This window comes from Pelophylax lessonae (assembly GCF_965119305.1).
Source record: "Pelophylax lessonae genome assembly, chromosome: 3".
Classification (NCBI taxonomy): Eukaryota; Metazoa; Chordata; class Amphibia; order Anura; family Ranidae; genus Pelophylax; species Pelophylax lessonae.
In genome coordinates this window covers 553982188-553999663 of record NC_138770.1, presented here as the reverse complement: position 1 = coordinate 553999663, position 17476 = coordinate 553982188, and the positions used below count along the sequence as shown (strand labels likewise).

Below are 17476 nucleotides of genomic sequence, written 5' to 3'. Positions count from 1 at the left end.
CCTTACATACCTGGACCACTGACGCCTGATGGCGAAAGGCCCAGGAAGTACTGAGCGCTCGAGTGGAGTGCGCCCTAACAGGGAACGGAGGACTCTGACCCTTAATAGAATAAGCCTGTACCACCGTCTGTCTAATCCATTTGGCAATGGTCGCGGCAGATGCAGGCAACCCCTTTCTGGGGCCATCCGTGATCACAAAAAGTGAATCCGTCTTACGGAATGATTCCGTAGCTTTCAGGTATACCCTGATTGCCCGAACCACATCTAAGGAATGCAACGCATGTTCCCGATGATGCTTGGGCTGAGGACACAAGGAAGGTAGTACAATATCTTCATTCAGATGAAAATCTGAAACCACCTTAGGAAGAAAAGATGGCTTAGGATGAAGTACTACCTTATCCCTATGAATCACTAGGTATGGGGACTGGCATGATAATGCAGCCAGTTCTGACACCCTGCGAGCAGAAGTGATAGCCACCAAGAAGGCCACCTTCTGGGATAAAGTAAGCAAGGGAATCTCCCTGATGTTTTCAAAAGGAGGTTTCTGTAGAACCGACAAAACCAAATTAAGATCCCAGGGCGGTAAGGGCGCGCGGACTGGTGGAGCCAGGTGCCGCACCCCCTGGATGAAATTCCGCACCAAGGACTTGGTAGCTAAAGGTTTCTGAAAGAAGATTGCTAATGCTGAAACTTGACCCTTGATGGTGCTCAAGGCTAGCTTCTGCTCAACCCCTTGTTGCAAAAAAGCCAATATTCGAGTCACCGAATAGGTACGTGGAGGAAATCCTAAAGATTCGCACCACGCAATATAAGTCTTCCATGTGTGATAATAGACCTTGCTGGAAGTCGCTTTCCTTGCTTTAATAAGGGTAGGAATGACTGAAGTAGACAAACCTCTGTCCTTCAGTACTTGGGTCTCAATGGCCAGGCCATTAAAACCAGCGACTGTAAAGCACGATGGTAAATTGGTCCTTGAGACCACAGACACTCCCTGAGACGAAGTTCCCACGGAACGTCTGCGACTAGCATGTCCAAGTCGGCCAGGCCGGCTTGACGAGGCCAGCCTAGAATTTCTAGGACCACTGGCGCTGATTGGATCTGAACCAGGCGTCCCTAGAGGTATCTGGCCCCGACCATCCGAGAAAGTCTGGTCGTTTTCTGTTCCCACACATTTATCAGATACCTGATTGTTATCAGGAAGGGTGATCTTTTCTGGTTGAACCTCAGGGACCGAAGTCACCCGACTAGAGGCTTCTTGGCCTGTCTGGTCAACCAGATCCGATTCCTGTGAGGCATAGGGACTAATCTTAGGAAAAGGTAAAGGAAAAGATCTATTCAGGGAACGGTAACTACCGCTTCCTGTAGTACTTAAATGTTGGAAGGGAAGAATCGCACCGGTAGTAGTGGTTGATGCTCGATCTAATGTCCTGAATACCGGTGAAAACGTCCCCCCACCCTGAAACCGGGTGGGGGCGCACCTTCAGGCTGTGTACTCCTTTGCTTCGGGTTTGGCTGGGTTGGTCCTCCGTTTGTCCGACCAGTCCTTCTTGAACCCTCCTGGAGGAGTCTTGCCTTTCCCGCTTGTTCCAGCCGGGCGCCCTTTATGGGCGGTAAAGAAAGGTCCTCGCTTGTTGCGAGGTCCCTTAGCTTTAGCAGCCTGTGGCAAAAAAGTGCTCTTGCCCCCAGTGGCATCCTTGATGATTTCATCTAGGGTGGCCCCAAATAGACGATTCCCCTGAAAGGGGAGATTTGTCAAGGTCTTTTTGGAACCTAGGTCAGCTGACCAGCATTTTAACCACAGCACACGTCTGAGGATAACCGCTGACATAGATGCATGCCCTAATAGGGGAGTAGTGTCCAAGGCTGCGTCACAGATAAACTGTAGCCCTTGTATAATCTGTTCCATCAAATCAGATGTCTCCTGGGGAATATCTTTTCCCCTAAGGTCTTGGCGTACCATTCTCGCCCATTCCGTAAGTGTCTGGGAAACTAGACCAATAACAATTACTGGTCTAAATGCTGACCCTATCAGAGAGAAGATGGTGCGGGACTCTGCTTCCATCTTTCGATCCACCGGATCCTTAAAGGACGAAGTGTCCTCCACTGGGATAACCGTGGCTTTATTCAGCCTGGAAATAGGTGGATCCACCACTGGTGGTACCGTCCATTTCTTAATGATGGATTCCTCAAACGGATAGCGTCTAGCAATACGCTTGGAAATAGTAAAGGTACGTTTAGAATGCTCCCATTCTCCTTTAATCTTATTACCAAAACACTTGGGTACAGGAAAAACCTTCACCGTTTTGATGGGCTTGTTAGTACCAAAAGGAATCTCTGTTGCAGTTGCCTCTGCCGGTAAAACCTCAAGTTTTAAGGTTTCCTGCACTGCCACAACTAGTGCGTCCACCAATGCTTCTTCCTGAATTATAGCGGGAGAAGAAACGTCCTCCTCACTGTCTGAGGGAGCTTTACCTGAGGTAACAGCCCTTGCAGAGGGACCTGCAACTGCAGTGACCATCTCTGAATCTGAGTCAGAGGTGTCAGATAGTATAGGGGTAGGCGGGGGTCGCTTCCTTGACCCCCGTCCCTGACAGGCCGCCTCCACCCGAGCCACCATAAACTCCAAAATTGCTGTAAATGCCTCTACACTCTGTGCACCGGCGGGTCCCGTGGCCCCCTCGAGGGAAACAGGTGGGGGAATATGTGTGGCAGGGTCCATGATAATTCCAGTCACTTCCTGGATAATATAATTCAAAAATAAAAAACTTTTTTTTTTTTTTTTTTCAGACCCCCAGCGCCACAAAAACCCCTTAGTGTTACCTGCTAGGGATCCCTATCGATCGAGAGAGAGAGAGAGATAGACCCCCAGGCTCACCACTTGATGCTCAGAGTTTAACTGCAACAGGTTACAGCGCTGTCTTGACAAACAGGAAGTCTTTTGGCTGGCTGCCCAGGAAGAAAGGAGGCGGCTCCGCCCCTCTGCACGCCTTCCGGCGCCTCCCCTAGCTCCACGAGGTGTTTGGATCACCTCAAACATGGCCGCCCCCATGCTGTAGACACGAGGCTACGCCAAAATGGTGGCTCGTGCAATCCAGCAAAAAAAATGGCGGCGGCCTGTACTGAATAGCGGTGTGCTGCAGGCACACAACACTCTCTCTGCATGGGGATTTGGCGTGGTTGGCGGTACCGGCCCTGGCGGACCGCATGGTCGTTCGGGAGGCCTGCTTATAGCTGGAGATCTGATATAGGAAGGCAGTCTACATGTCCGTGGCTTCTGACTGGTAAGTACCTTATTCTTATCACAGTAAGATTCCCAGAATGCCACTGATTACAATCTTTTAAACATGTATACAATTAGATTGTTAGCTCCCAAACCAAGCCTCCTGGCTTTTTGCACCTAAAATCACACTCAAAGTAGGGGGATCTGTGTCATGTTATAGGATAGAGGGGGACTCTATCTTACCATACAGAGAGGGGCCCGCGTTCACCACAAGACCCGTCAGGGGAAAAGGGGGAACATACTACTCACCATACCGGAACCAGGCGGGCACCAACTCCTGACAGTACCCCTCTCCACCGGGGCGGGAGGGCTGTCGACCGATATGGACGCCGTGACTCATGGTCTTTGGCGTTTCAGCGAGACGTTTAACTCGCGGGGTCAGTCCCTTAATGGGACTTTGTCGCGGCCGACCCAGCGCGGAGCTATGGCCTGCACGCGCTCGTAGGCTGAACTGGGGTGACCACCGGATCTCAACATCCAGCCCGTCGCCCAGTTCAGCTTTCTTGCTTGAAGATCTCACAGGAACACTGGAGAAAAAAAGCTGTCTAAAAAATCTTTTAAGAAAAAAATCTTGCCAGGACCGAAGATCCCAGCAAGGTATCTAGGTCCTTACTCCTAACTAGACAGAAAATAACTGATTTGCTGAGGCAGAGAGAGAGAGGATATACCCTCTGGGACTGCCCCTAGGGTGTGGCCAGAGCTTTTTAATTTCCTGTCTAGTCCTGCTCCTGTGGAGGCAACATAACCCGAAGGTGCTGAATCACCGAGGACTACGTCTGTCAATGAGCGATAGAGAAATATATATATATATATATATATATATATATATATATATATATATACATATACACACACATACATTATATATATATATATATATATATATATATATATATATATATATATATATATATATATATATATATATATATATATATATACACATACATACATATACATACATACATACATATATACATACATACACATACACAAACTTTCCTTTTTTTTTTTTTTAATCGTGGCAGTGGAGGCACAGGAAATTACGTCACCGGAAGTGCCCTGCTCTATCGGCTGGCTCCGGGCCTCCAGACTACCCAAAGGTGGCTGCCGACCGGAAATACGTCACCGGGGAAGTCCCACAAGTTGCCGGAAATGATGCACCTGCCGCCATCTTGCTCCTCCAGGCCGCAAGGAGGCTGTTTCATGGGGTCCAGGCAGCGGCGATTCTGTGAGGGAATGTCATCAGCATCCAATACAGCTGGGTGGATGCTTGCATGCCCCTCAGTAGGGACATAAGGCCCATGGTCCAATTTGCTGTCCATGGTCTGCAATACCCAAAGCCCGCTGGGCTGGATGGGAAGCTGACTAGGGAGCCCCCTTCAGTTAGCACAGAGACTGAAAAAAACAAACAGCTGCAGTTCCTGTGGGTCCGGAGGAAACCCATTTAAACTGAGACACGCAGGTATGGCTGACATTTTTATAATGGTGGACTATAAGTTTCCTGTTTTATGTGGGAGGAGCTTCTCTCAGATGCTGCCCTGGAAGACGATTAAAGAAAAAAGTGCATTTGGAGTCTGTAAAGCATTGCAATGCAAGACTTCTGCAGATCTGTCAGTGTACAGTAGTCTGGAGCTGGCAGATACATACAGACAGGAAGACACAATGAACTGTGAGAGCACTTAACAGCGCCATGGTAGTTAATTGAGAACTACAAGCCAACAGCTGCACGGGCCACCGTAGGTGTAGTTTCTCATTCACAGAACTCTGTGAATTAAATAGTAACAGAGAGCAGGAGGAGAAGATCCATTGCTTGCCGTCACTAGAGGCAGTGGCTGCAAGAATGGGAACATGTTACATGTTCCACCCTAAAAACATGTGGAACACGTAATCGGTTCCCAAAAGGTGAACTTATCCTTTAACCAGGAAAAAAAAATACACTTTTTTTCTCCATTTCTTTAGTGATGTATAGTAATGTTGGAAGCTGAAGTTTAATAAAATAAGGTGTTTCAAGGCCTGTCACACCACTTGGGGTCCATTCACAATAGGAGCAGAAACAAATACCAGAACCTCTGGCAGAAAAGGGGGCATAAAAATGCTCATATTGCACAAGGGTTTAGGTGTGTTTATATCCATTTTCTTTAAGAAGTGTTTTTTTTCCCCAAAACATTCCCCTCTGGTCATTTTTCACTATAATCAATGTACACTTGAAAACACCGAATGCTCTTAAACGTGCGTTTAGCATTTTTATCTGCTTAAAAACTCCTCTCAAAAAATGCATTTGTGATGGGTTTTTTTTTCTGACTAACCTCTCCTCTTAAAATATGCCTCCAAAAATCCCAATATGCATGGACACATAGGATAACACTGAGCTGCTTCTACATGCATGAGTAAAAAAAAAACAAAACAAAACACAACACAACACACACACACCACAAAATGTGCTAACCATGTGCAAACACATTTTGGGGATAATCATTACAGATGTCCTCCAACTTTGTAGCCCAAAGATGAACTAGAAACTTTCGTGGCCTCTTTTCAGGAGTAGCCCAAACGCCAGTTCTAACCTTTAAACCTACATATAATCCAGTTGACTAAAAAGGTGGCGAACCCAGGCAATAGAATGCATACATCATTACAAGCTAGATATAGAAACAAGGTTTTCAAAATAATCAATATTACTGAGCTATGGACCCACAGGTTACACAGAATAGCAATAAATGAATATCTTACTGTGCACAAGCTGGGGCACCATTGATTTCAATCAACCAGACTTTCAGTTCTTCATCAACCATGAAATCGAAGCCAAACAGCTGAAAACTCTGGTAGGGCAGATGCTTGGTGCAGATTGCCGGTTCTATACATGTCAGACAGACTCTGTAAAAAGTAGATACTGAAGTGTTAAAAATGTAGTAAACAGCCAAGAAACTGGACATCTTATTCAACAAATCAGAGCACCCCTACTATCGCAATGCATAATTCAGTCTTTACGGATCCTGCTTGCAGGACTTTATTCCCATCTGGTTGTTGGAGCCAAATACCATGTTTCCTTTATTAAAAACTGGTATTACTTAAGGTAAATCCAAACAGTCACTAAATTTGGATTTAAGCTTCACATGTTAATGCAATAAAAACTGAATTTTTGTAAAATCTTACCTGTAAAATTCCTTTCTCCGAGTCCTCCGACAGTCGCCGCCGCCTCTAAGTCATCACTATTAGGTATTGACTTCCACTCTGCAGGAGTAGCTAGGCATAAGACTTAGTCAAAAAGAACAAAGGCATTTGCATATACACACCCATGGGGGCTGTTCCACTAGGTCAATACCCCCCTGCAGTGACCACTCCCAACTCAGTTTGGTAGCATAGCAGTAGGTAATAAGACAACAACCCCAAAAGAGGGGCGGGTGCAGCGACTGTCGGAGGACTCAGAGAAAGGAATTTTACAGGTAAGATTTTACAAAAATTCAGTTTTCTCTTACGTCCTCCGACAGTCGCCACCGCCTCCAAGTCATCACTATTGGGATGTCCCAAAGCAGTGTAGATATGAGGGGTGGGAGACACAACCGTAGAAAAGGCAACGCAGTACCCACATCAGAGAAAGGAACCTTACACGCACAGTAAGAGAACCTTCTGGGCAAACCGAAAACAATGCTCAACGGGAGCAACAGCCCAGGAAAGCAAATACCAACAGCCAGGGACCCATAAAAAAACAACAACCTTTATGGCACTGCCGCACTGAGAACTTTGCGGCCAAAGGAGGCATCAGCTGATGCCAGAACATCTACCTTGTAGAATTTTGAAAAAGTGTGTACTGACGACCAAGTCACAGCCTTGCACACCTGGGCCACCGAGGCACGATGCCAATAGGCCCAGGACACACTCACAGATCTGGTAGAGGGCGCCTTAAAGCGGAGTTCCGGGCACAAAAACTATATTATTTTTTTTGTGCCCGTCCGCTAGTTCAGCCTAACCTGAAAAGGAATTGGATAGTTAGATTTTTTTTTTTTTTTTTTAAAACTCACCTTGTAATGGACGATTGTAAATACTCACCTCAGGGTACTTCCTCCCTCGGAGCCGCGGCTCACCCCGTCACTTCCTGCGCTGCGATGATTCCTGGGAGCTAAACGTCATCGCTCCCAGGAATCAATGCGCCGGCACCGGCCCCGCTCGTCACTTCCGGGCGACGCCGCATTCCCCTGCTAAACAGTTTCTGGGCATGCCCAGAAGCTGTTTAGGAATGCGGCGCCGCACCGGAAGGGACGAGAGGGGCCGGTGCGGCGCATTCTGGGAGAAGAAGACGCGGAAGAAGACGCAGAAGAGGACCGCGCCAGCTTCAGCTGCCCACAAGAGAGATGGAAACGCTGTGGAAGAAATTTTAAGTATTTCTTCTAAAAGGTAAGTGCGAACCGGGACAGATCAGAGGCTAGCCATTGTGGAATGTGCTAGCCCTGACTGTCCCGGGGGTATGTTCATTAAAAAATGACATCTGTGCCCGGAACTCCGCTTTAACAGGGAAGGGCGAAACCCGTTCCTTCAAGGCATAAGCCTGTTCAATGGTCTGTCTGATCCATTTGGCAATAGTCGCTGCAGACGCAGCCATGCCCTTCCGAGGTCCCTCAGGAAGGACAAAGAGGGAATCCGTCTTCCGAAAGGATTCCGAAGACGACAGGTAAACCCTGATCGCCCTGACAACATCCAAGGAATGCAGAGCAACCTCCTTAGGATGCTTAGGCTTTGTACAAAGCGAAGGCAGGACAATGTCCTCATTAAGGTGGAACTCAGAGATCACCTTAGGAAGAAAAGAGGGGTGTGGACGCAAGACCACCTTATCCTCGTGAATCACCAAGTACGGGGAACGGCAAGACAATGCCGCCAGCTCCGACACTCTGCGAGCCAAAGTGATCGCCACCAAAAAGGCAACCTTCTTAGACAGCAGAGGCAACGATATCTTCCGTATGTTTTCAAAGGGATAAAGCAATTTGAACCGACTAGGTACCAGGAATGGATGTTTTAAAGTGCGCCACAGTTCATTAACAGTGTAATGAAACTCAGCGGGACAGGGAAAGACCTGCGCCGACTTGCGGGTCCTGTGTGTCCCAAATGAGGACACAATGCCCGGAGGACTGGGCTCATCCTCCAAATGTAGTGTTTCCTTTACAGAAACAATCAATTCATTAATGGTCACGCGCTCTTCAGGCGACCCCGGGGAGGAAGTATCAACCCCCTCCATCTCCGCCTCCCCCTCAGACCCCAGCGGGTCTAAGGATGAGCGAGACCCTGAAAAGGGCACGCTCGCCGCAGCAGCCATATCACCATCTGAATCAGAGGAGAGAGACAATCTGGGCCTCTTCCTAGCAGCACATTCAGCCATCAGCACCTCCATATTGGATACCAAGGTCGCCACTACAGCAGCCAAATCAGGTTTCAGAGGGGCCACAGGAGAACCGGGGCTCCCCACCAGAGCTGGGGGGAATTTGCTGTCCTGAGAATCCATTGCCCAAGATGAAACAACAGTGCAATAAATTTGGTACTGCCCCTTTAAAACCGCTGCGGAGTGCGCAGCCCACCGCTACAGGTACAGTGACAAAAAGACCCCCCTAACAGGATAAGAAAACTGAGCCAGAAATGACAATACAGAAGGGTGAGAGAGATAGTCTGCAGAGCCCTGCAGAGTGTTACCACCGATGTCGCTGCCTCAGAGGAAAAGGAAGTGAGGTCAGAAAAGGCTGAACTATAAGCTGCAATGACTCAGGGAAAATGGCTGCCCATAGGACTGAATGGAAGGCTCCGGCAAAATGGCTGCCGAACATGCGGTCGAGAACGATCGTTATGCCACCGCAAGATGGCGCCAAAACAGCATGTAGTAATGCCCATAGTGAAGCCAAACATGCTTGCCCATACCTAAAATGGCGGACCGCGCGGTTTTACCCCCCTGTGGCCGCCACACACAGTCTGTACCCCCACAAACACCGAAGTGACATAAGGGAAGGGGGCCCCCAAAAACACACAGCACCGCAGCGCATGTACAAGCGATCCCCGCAGGGATCGCTTCAGGGAGCCACACAGGCACAGACATGGGGAACACACAGCAACACAGGACTGCCATCCCAGACAGAGGTCCCACACAGAAGTACTTACCTGTACTAGACAGTGTGGGGAGCCTCTCAGAGCGGAAAGCCGCTGTCCTCATCAGGGAATGCCGTTAGCCAGGGACATTACACTGCAGCATCGCAGATGTGTCCAGTGAGGTAGCCACCTCACAGCTGCATCCCTGCTGCGAGCAGGTATGGGTCGTTCATAATGCCAGGACGAACCACGGCTGAACGCTCGATGGCGGGCTGGGGGTCCATCTGCCCTGGAGAACCAGAGCGGTCAGTCCGAATCCCAGCATCGCATGAATCCATCTTCTTCCGACGAGTCGACTAAAACTAAGCTGACAAAATAAACAGCTAGTAAATCAAAGAAAAAAACTGACATTTTCAAAGAAAATCAAAGAAAAAAAAGGATTAGATAGGCTGAGACTGTAGCCCCAGCACAGGGAAGCCTAACTACTCCTGACGCTAGGCAGAAAGAAACTGAGTTGGGAGTGGTCACTGCAGGGGGGTATTGACCTAGTGGGACAGCCCCCATGGGTGTGTATATGCAAATGCCTTTGTTCGTTTTGACTAAGTCTTATGCCTAGCTATTCCTGCGGAGCGGAAGTCAATACCCAATAGTGATGACTTAGAGGCGGCGGCGACTGTCGGGAGGACGTAAGAGAAAGTTGGATTTTAAGATTTTTAAGTTAGCATCTTTCATTAAAAGACATCCTGTTGATTCTGCCAAAGGCTCTTTATCAGGCACTTCCTGTTATTGGTTTAAAGCACTCATTTGAGGCTCAGAGTAAAGCCCCGTACACACGATCAGATTATCGAACGATCTGTCGTCTGTTTTTTGTGGCATGCTAGTCTGATGTGGAAAGTGAAGAGGTTATTTTCATATGAAGTTTCCCGTACGACAGAATTCTACTTCAGAAGTGATGTCATGTGTTGGATTGCTTTGCATGTGTTCTTTCATCTCTGAGCATGCCTAGTCTTGCTCTTAAGATTTTTTTCAGTTGAAATCTGTACTAATGAGACGAAAAATCGGACGTTGTATTACGGAGGACAAAAATTTTATAGCCTGCACATCAGGATTTTGTCAGCCGAAAAGTCGGAGTTGGCTGGTGAAAGCACCATACTAACAATCTGAAAATCGGCAGATCGGTCGTCGGACCAATTTTCCCTACAGATTTTCTTATCGTGTGTACGGTGCCTTAAGGCCGGATTCGCACTAGCAAATGGGGCCAGGGGTGATTAACCACAGAAAACAGGTGAAGATAGGAAGCATCATTGAACATAATGAGAGCCTGACAGCGCCCATTCGCATAGATTCGCTCATGCAGAGATTACCTGCAGATATTTAGCCCAGAACACAGACAGTCCTATTTGCTGTGTGAATTGGCCCTAAGGGCCGGTTTACACCACAATTTCTGCATGCGTGTTTTGCATTTTCCCCTCTTTTTCTTCATCTCAATTAAGGACAATTGAGGATATCTGCGTTCTGGTGGGTTTATTATGCGTTTTGCCATGTACCAGATGCATCACATACAGAAAAAAATGCAACAGGTCCTACTTTTGTTGACTGCAATGGAACGCTCTGCACTGGTGTTAACTAGGAACATTGGAATCCATGTTAAACAAAGTCAATGCATTTTTGATTGAGAATAAAAATGCACCGGACTACATTTGTTGTGAACAAGCCCTAAAAGAATAAATATGTATTTTAGATAACTGAATTGTTCTAACATGGTACTACCAGAACCCCAAAAATGAATGAATCAGGAATAAAATGTAGAACTGCGCTTGCCAGTGTGCATAGTGAAATAATGTACTGTAGGCTATGATAAACTATCACAGGACTGTAATTGAATCTGGGCTGTGAGCCAATATGTAGTGATAATGAGATACAATGCTGCAAAGTAGCATAGAGCTTGAATCTGGACTGTGAGCCAATATGTAGTGATAATGAGATACAATGCTGCAAAGTAGCATAGAGCTGCTGGCTGAGCTGAAAGTCAGCACCATTGTCCAATTTTTAGGCTAGTTTCACACTATTACGGGTAGTTGTTGGTGCAGAACAGGCTGTAAATCCCACCCCTTTCCGAAGCTGCAAGTACTCGCAGCTAAAACGCACTTGCTCTTTTGCAGACATGTGGGGGTACCATTATATCTTAAACACAGCATGTTTTCGGGTGCGTATGTAGCCATCCTTCCTGAAGCAGGAGTGTCTAAATTTAATTCTGCATGGATGTAGTCAGCCAATGTCAATTTGTACCTCTGTTATATCTGTAATGTAATATTTAGAAAGAAACAATGAGCGCAGTAATCAGCATTGATTCACAAAAAGACTGAAGTTATCAAACAATCCAGATTTCCTTTTAGGAGGAAGTAGGCAAAAACTTAGAAAAAAAGAAGAGTGGCTGTAGATGTAGTATAATTGGATTTTGCCAAAGCGTTTTTCACAGTACCGCACATACAGCTAATTTGTAAATGAAAATCTACAGGCTTGGAAAATTTGTGCAGACTAACAATGCAGAGGGCAGCGTCGCATGGGACCCAGGAAATCACAGCCATTATTTTAGTAGAAGTGACTAATATACGGATTGTCCGCTTCCACAGACATTGTGGTTGTTGATACTTTAGTGCTTTGGAAAACTAAAAAATGTCAGTTACTGCTTACTATAGGTTTATATTTGTGATATGTAGTTAAACTGAAATTAATATGTATCACTGAGATACAGGTCATTCCCTGCATGAATCCTAAACTGATCACTAAAATGAACGCTTGATCATGTAACACTGTTACCTTATAATTTCTTTAATCTGCCAGAGAATGCTGTTTTCTAGGTTGATGTTCAGAATGTTCTCAAGGTACTGATTAAATTCATCAAAGAACATCTCATTGCCATCTTCGTATCGCCCATAGTTTTTTGAATGCTCCTTCTGAATGCAGTGATTGGTCAGGTGGCTGGTCATGTCCTGAAAGTCAGAATCATTGTATGGTTCTGAGGACGTTCTCAATACACCCTCTCGATACAGGTAGATGTTGTACTGGTTGTCCACAAGAACCCAGCTTCTACAAGACGAAAAAAAAAAACACTCATTACAACAACACTATATCAGTTTTAAAGTGTGAATAGGTGGTTTGTGAAATACAGTTTTACCTATTTACCATGTATTTTCAGTTTACATTAGTAATCAAAGCTTATCTAATAATTGCCAGGTGCATCCCACCTTGTAAATTAAATTTTCTGGAGCATCTATTTTTTTTTTGGAAAGGTTTTCCAAAGTACCCATAGGAGATCAAACAAGCACCGCAGACAGACGACTCACTGAATACACAGCCAATCACCTCTCCCCCTGGTTTATCTCAGGAGAAGCAAGGCTATCATTTTTACTAGGAGAAAGATTTGAGGCCCTGACGATACCCTCCTGCAAGAAGCCAAGTGAACATTGTCAAGCGAAAAATTACTGCATCAAAACAGATGCAGGCACTTTTTGGGTATTCTGACAGCCATGGGATACCAGTTGTCAGAATACAACAAACAGTAGGTGAGATTCCTTCATTCAAGTGGTAGTAAAGTCCGATTTATGACTTCTACATACAGGAGAAAAAAAGACTAGCTAAAAAAAATCTACTTAAAAAAATTACTTCTATGCCAGGACCAAAGATCCCAGCAAGGAACTAGGTCCTTACTCCTGACTAGGCAGATGAAAACGGACATCCTATGGAGAGAGAGAGAGAGAGAGACAGAGAGAGACAGAGACAGAGAGAGACAGAGAGAACCCTCCGGGACTGCCCATAGGCGTAGCCAGAACTTTTTTCTGCCATGTGTCCTACTCCTGTAGGGGGCAGTATAACCCTACTGCTATGAATCAGAGTGAAGTGCGTCCCGTCAATGAACGATAGAGAAATTCACATTTGTAGAGGAAAGTGACGTTATTAGACCGAGCTTAGGTGCGATGTCACATTATTTGAGGTGAGAACCCAACTATATTAAGGGGGGGAAGCACTCATCGTGGTGGCACAAGGATGTGTTGATTTACCTGCACGAAAGGAGAAGGAAGAGTGAGAACCCTATACAACACGGATGTCGGTGGCGGGAAGGATCAACACAATATATTTACATAAAATTTGCATAGCTGAGGACTATGTTTTTAAAGAAGCATCTGATTATATCACAAGTATTAATAATTCACATGTTATCTATAGTATAGCACACGCTTGTCACAAATTGAGGTTTTAGCAGTTGTGCTTTATTCATTTTTGATGGTTTTATATGATATTATTTAGCGCAGCACAAAGGTTTTAAAATAGCACATGGGCATTACACTCTGAATGGCCAGCCTGTGATAACTTCAGTATGCCATCCATTGAAACGGCTGCGGCTTGCGAACCCGGAAGACCAGGTGAAAATAGAAGCATTGACAGTGGGGACAGCGTGCAGCTGGAGGGCTTAGTTTAAAAGTGGTTGTAAAGGCATTCTATGCACTAGTAATGGTGGCGATCAGCGACTTATAGCAGGAATGCAATATTGCGGCAGACAATCTGATACTTATGTGAACAGTGACACTAATACAGTGATCAGTGCTAAAAATATACACTGTCACTGTACAATGACTTTGGCTGAGAAAGGGTTAAACATCCAGGGAGATCAAAGGGTTAAATGTGGGCCTTGATTCTTTTTTTGTGTTTACTATATGGTGCTTTCACTAAAGGGATGTGTTGGTTTTTATTTCCGGCTTTGCATAGGAAAAAAAATCCAGCACATCCCTGCCGACAGGATAGTGCTCTGCCATTCTCCTCGCTGATCATTGGCTGGCTCCCACTGATTGGCTTGTGCTGTGACTAATCTTAGCACAAGCGGCGCACATGCCCCCTACCCAGAAGAGAGCCACTTTGTATAATGGCGTTATGCGGTCGGCAAGTGATATGCATTGAGGAAACTATTTGATTGCTTTCTCAGCATGCAGGCCAAACAAGATAAATCTATACATGTTTGGCTTGCCTTAATCGAACCATAGATGGGCAGATAACTCAATGATAGCAAGCTGGAAAACTTCTGTGTGGGCTCACACTTTAAAGCGGAGTTCCTAACTTCTGTGTTTATTAAAAGACAAGCAGCTACAAAAAGTGTAGCTGCTGACTTTTAATAAAACACACTCACCTGTCCCACGGTCCAGCGATGCGGCTGGGGGGGGGGGGGGGGTTTAGCCTCGGTTCTCTCCGTCTTCCCCCCCCATGGCTACATCTCTAGTGTAGGCGCCCGGCTGTGACAGCTTGCGGCTTCACAGCCGGGTGCACACTGCGCATGTGCAAATCGCGCTGCGCGTCCTGAATGGTCGGGCAATCTTCTGTGACGTGTCCCAGAAGATTGCAGGGAGGGGGGAGAGCAGAACTTCCGCTCAAGCGGAAGTGGGAGCGGCTACCTGTCAAAACTAGATACCCGCTCCCCCCCCAAAAATAGGACATGCCAAATGTGGCATGTCAGGGGGTCAGTACCACTTAAAGCGGAAGTTCCACATTTGAGTGGAACTCCACTTTAAGTTAAGACTCGTGTATCAAGATCAACACAGCTGTTGCAACAAATACAAAAAAAATGAACCACTTCCTGCCGCTCTATAGGGAATTGACAGCGGGAAGGTGGTGGTGTTAGCCTGACACGCCATCATATGACAGCGGCAGGATAATGTGCTCTGTGTGCCCCCCATCTCCGATCTCGGTAAAGAGCCTACTGACGTAGGCTCTTTACCATGTGACCAGCTGTGTCCAATCACAGCTGGTCACATAGTAAATAGGAAGTGCTGTTTAACCACTTGCCAACCGCCGCACGACTATCTACGTCGGCGGTCAGCCCCTCACAGGCAAAGTGACGTAGGGCTACGTCACTAGCTTGTGAGGGTCTAGGGAGCTCCCGCGCGCCGCCGGAGGCGCGCTTCCGCTCCCGCGTGGTCACGGACCCCCCCGTGCGTGTGACCGGCGGACCCGATGTCCGCCGGCCACTCTGCGATCGGCGGGGGAGAAGGAGAAAGTCAGGCAGCTTGTGTAAACAAGCTGCCTGTCATTCTCCCCTCTGTATGAGAGATGATCATATGGATCTACTATGTAGATCCGTGGATCACTCTGCATACAGTTGAAGCCACAGCCAATCACAGTTAGAATCACGCCCCTAGGGACACACACAGCCCCTCCCTCTCAAATAAAGTTAACCCCTTCACTACCAGTGTATTTTTACAGTAACAGTGCATATATATAGCACTGATTACTGTAGAAATGTCACTGGTAACCCCAAAAGTGTCAAAAATGTCAGTCAAGGGTCCGATCTGTCCACCGCAATGTCGCAGTACCGCAAAAAAAAAAAAAAAAAAAAAATCGCAGATCGCCGCCATTACGCGTTAAAAAAAAAAAAAAAAACAACAAAAATGACAAAAATCTTTCCCTTTGTTAGTAAACGCAATAACTTTTGCGCAAACCAATCAAAATACGCTTTTTGCGATTTTTTTACCAAACATAGGTAGCATAAAACAAATTGGCCGATAATGTTAAAAAATTTTGATTTTTACATTTTTTTGGGGGGGAATTTCATATAAAAAAAAAAAAAAAAAAGGGAAAAATATTGCTATTTTTGCAAAATTTACGCTCTTTTTTTGTTTATAGCGCGTGATCAAAAAATCGCACAGGTGATCAAATACCGCCAAAAGAAAGCTCTGTTTGTGGGAAAAAAAGGACGCCAAATTCGTTTAGGTACAGTGTCGCACGACCGCGCAATTGTCCGTTAAAGTCACGCAAATCGCAAAATACCCCTTGGTCGTTTAGCAGCCAAATCCTCCGGGCTTAAGTGGTTAATCGGTTTCCTCAGTTCGTGCCTCACAGGCACGAGTAGAGGAGAGCAGATCAGCGGCTCTCCTGACAGGGGGGGGTTCTGCACTGGTAATCAGAGCATTGATTACCGGTGCAGACCCTAGGAGGGTGCCACTAAAACCACCAGGGTTGCCCATGACACCAGAGATGCCCACCATGGCCACCAGGGATGGCAATCAGGGCTCAGAGAGCCCACCAGTGCCCTCCCCATCAGTGCTGCCTGCCAGTGCCCTCCTCATCAGTGCTGCCCGCCAGTGTCCATCATTTCCATCTATCAGTCCCACCCACCAGTGCCGCCCACCAGTGCGGCCTCATCAGTGCGGCAAAAAATAAATTTACAAAATTTTAGAACATAAAACAAAAAAAACTTTTTTTTTTCTTTTTCCAAACATTTCTGTCTTTTTTTATTTGTTTAGCAAAAAAGAAAAAACCTTGCGGTGATCAAATACCCCCAAAAGAAATCTCTATTTGTGGGGGGGGGGGGGAAAAATGACAAAATTTGGTTTAGGTATCGTGCAATTGTCATTCAAAATGTAACAGCGCTAAAAAGCTATAAATTGGCCTGGGCGGGCAGGGGGAAAAGTGCCTGGTATTGAAGTGGTTAAAGAAATTGACTAGTGACTCACATTTATCTAATATTCCATGTACATAAAAAAAACAGGATGAAAGAAAATCAAAGATGCAACTAATCTGCCTGCAGTTGTTTTTTTGTTCAAGTTTTCGGTAAAGAAGCCAACATTTAATTGATTAGCGTAAACACTGTAAAATACAATAGCCAATGTCAGTAATGCATTAATGATCTATTGCTCCAAAAATTAATTTTAGAGACGACAGTAAACAGAAATCTTACCTTATATCAAACTTGCGATGTCCTGGTTCTAGTAATAGGGGGCTTTCTAAATACTTTTGAATAACATGGACTTGACCTTGATGGTCTATGAAGTCTAGGAGTTGTGTTGCATCAGAAGATATAAGAATTCCTTCCCCTGTAAGAGTTACAAAATGTTACATGCCAGATATCAAGGACTTTCTATTCAATATTAAAGGTTTGTACTGCCTTAAAGTAGGAAAGTTTTTTCTCCCCATTTTAGAGTAAGGGAGGGTTATAACCAGTAGGTTTTTCTTGCCATCTATGTCCCATTGGGGAGATTTACCCGCACTTCCTATTCCATAGCCAAAACAGGAAGCGAGAGGAATTCCCTGCAAATTTGGGAATCCCTTGGGGCCCCCACAAGGTCACCAGAACTAGGGCCC

The 17476-nt window shown here is 46.0% G+C and overlaps 1 protein-coding gene across 1 annotated transcript in view; it reads right to left on the bottom strand.

Annotated features, from left to right (window-relative positions):
• The window catches only part of TTL (tubulin tyrosine ligase), a 58102-nt gene that overhangs the window by 19404 nt on the left and 21222 nt on the right, over positions 1-17476 (bottom strand). The window contains exons 4-6 of the mRNA XM_082252071.1: positions 17073-17208; positions 12167-12436; positions 6014-6157 (exon numbers count right to left, since the gene is read on the bottom strand). Coding sequence (XP_082108197.1) covers positions 6014-6157; positions 12167-12436; positions 17073-17208 — 550 coding nt within the window. The remainder of the gene's footprint in view (positions 1-6013; positions 6158-12166; positions 12437-17072; positions 17209-17476) is intronic.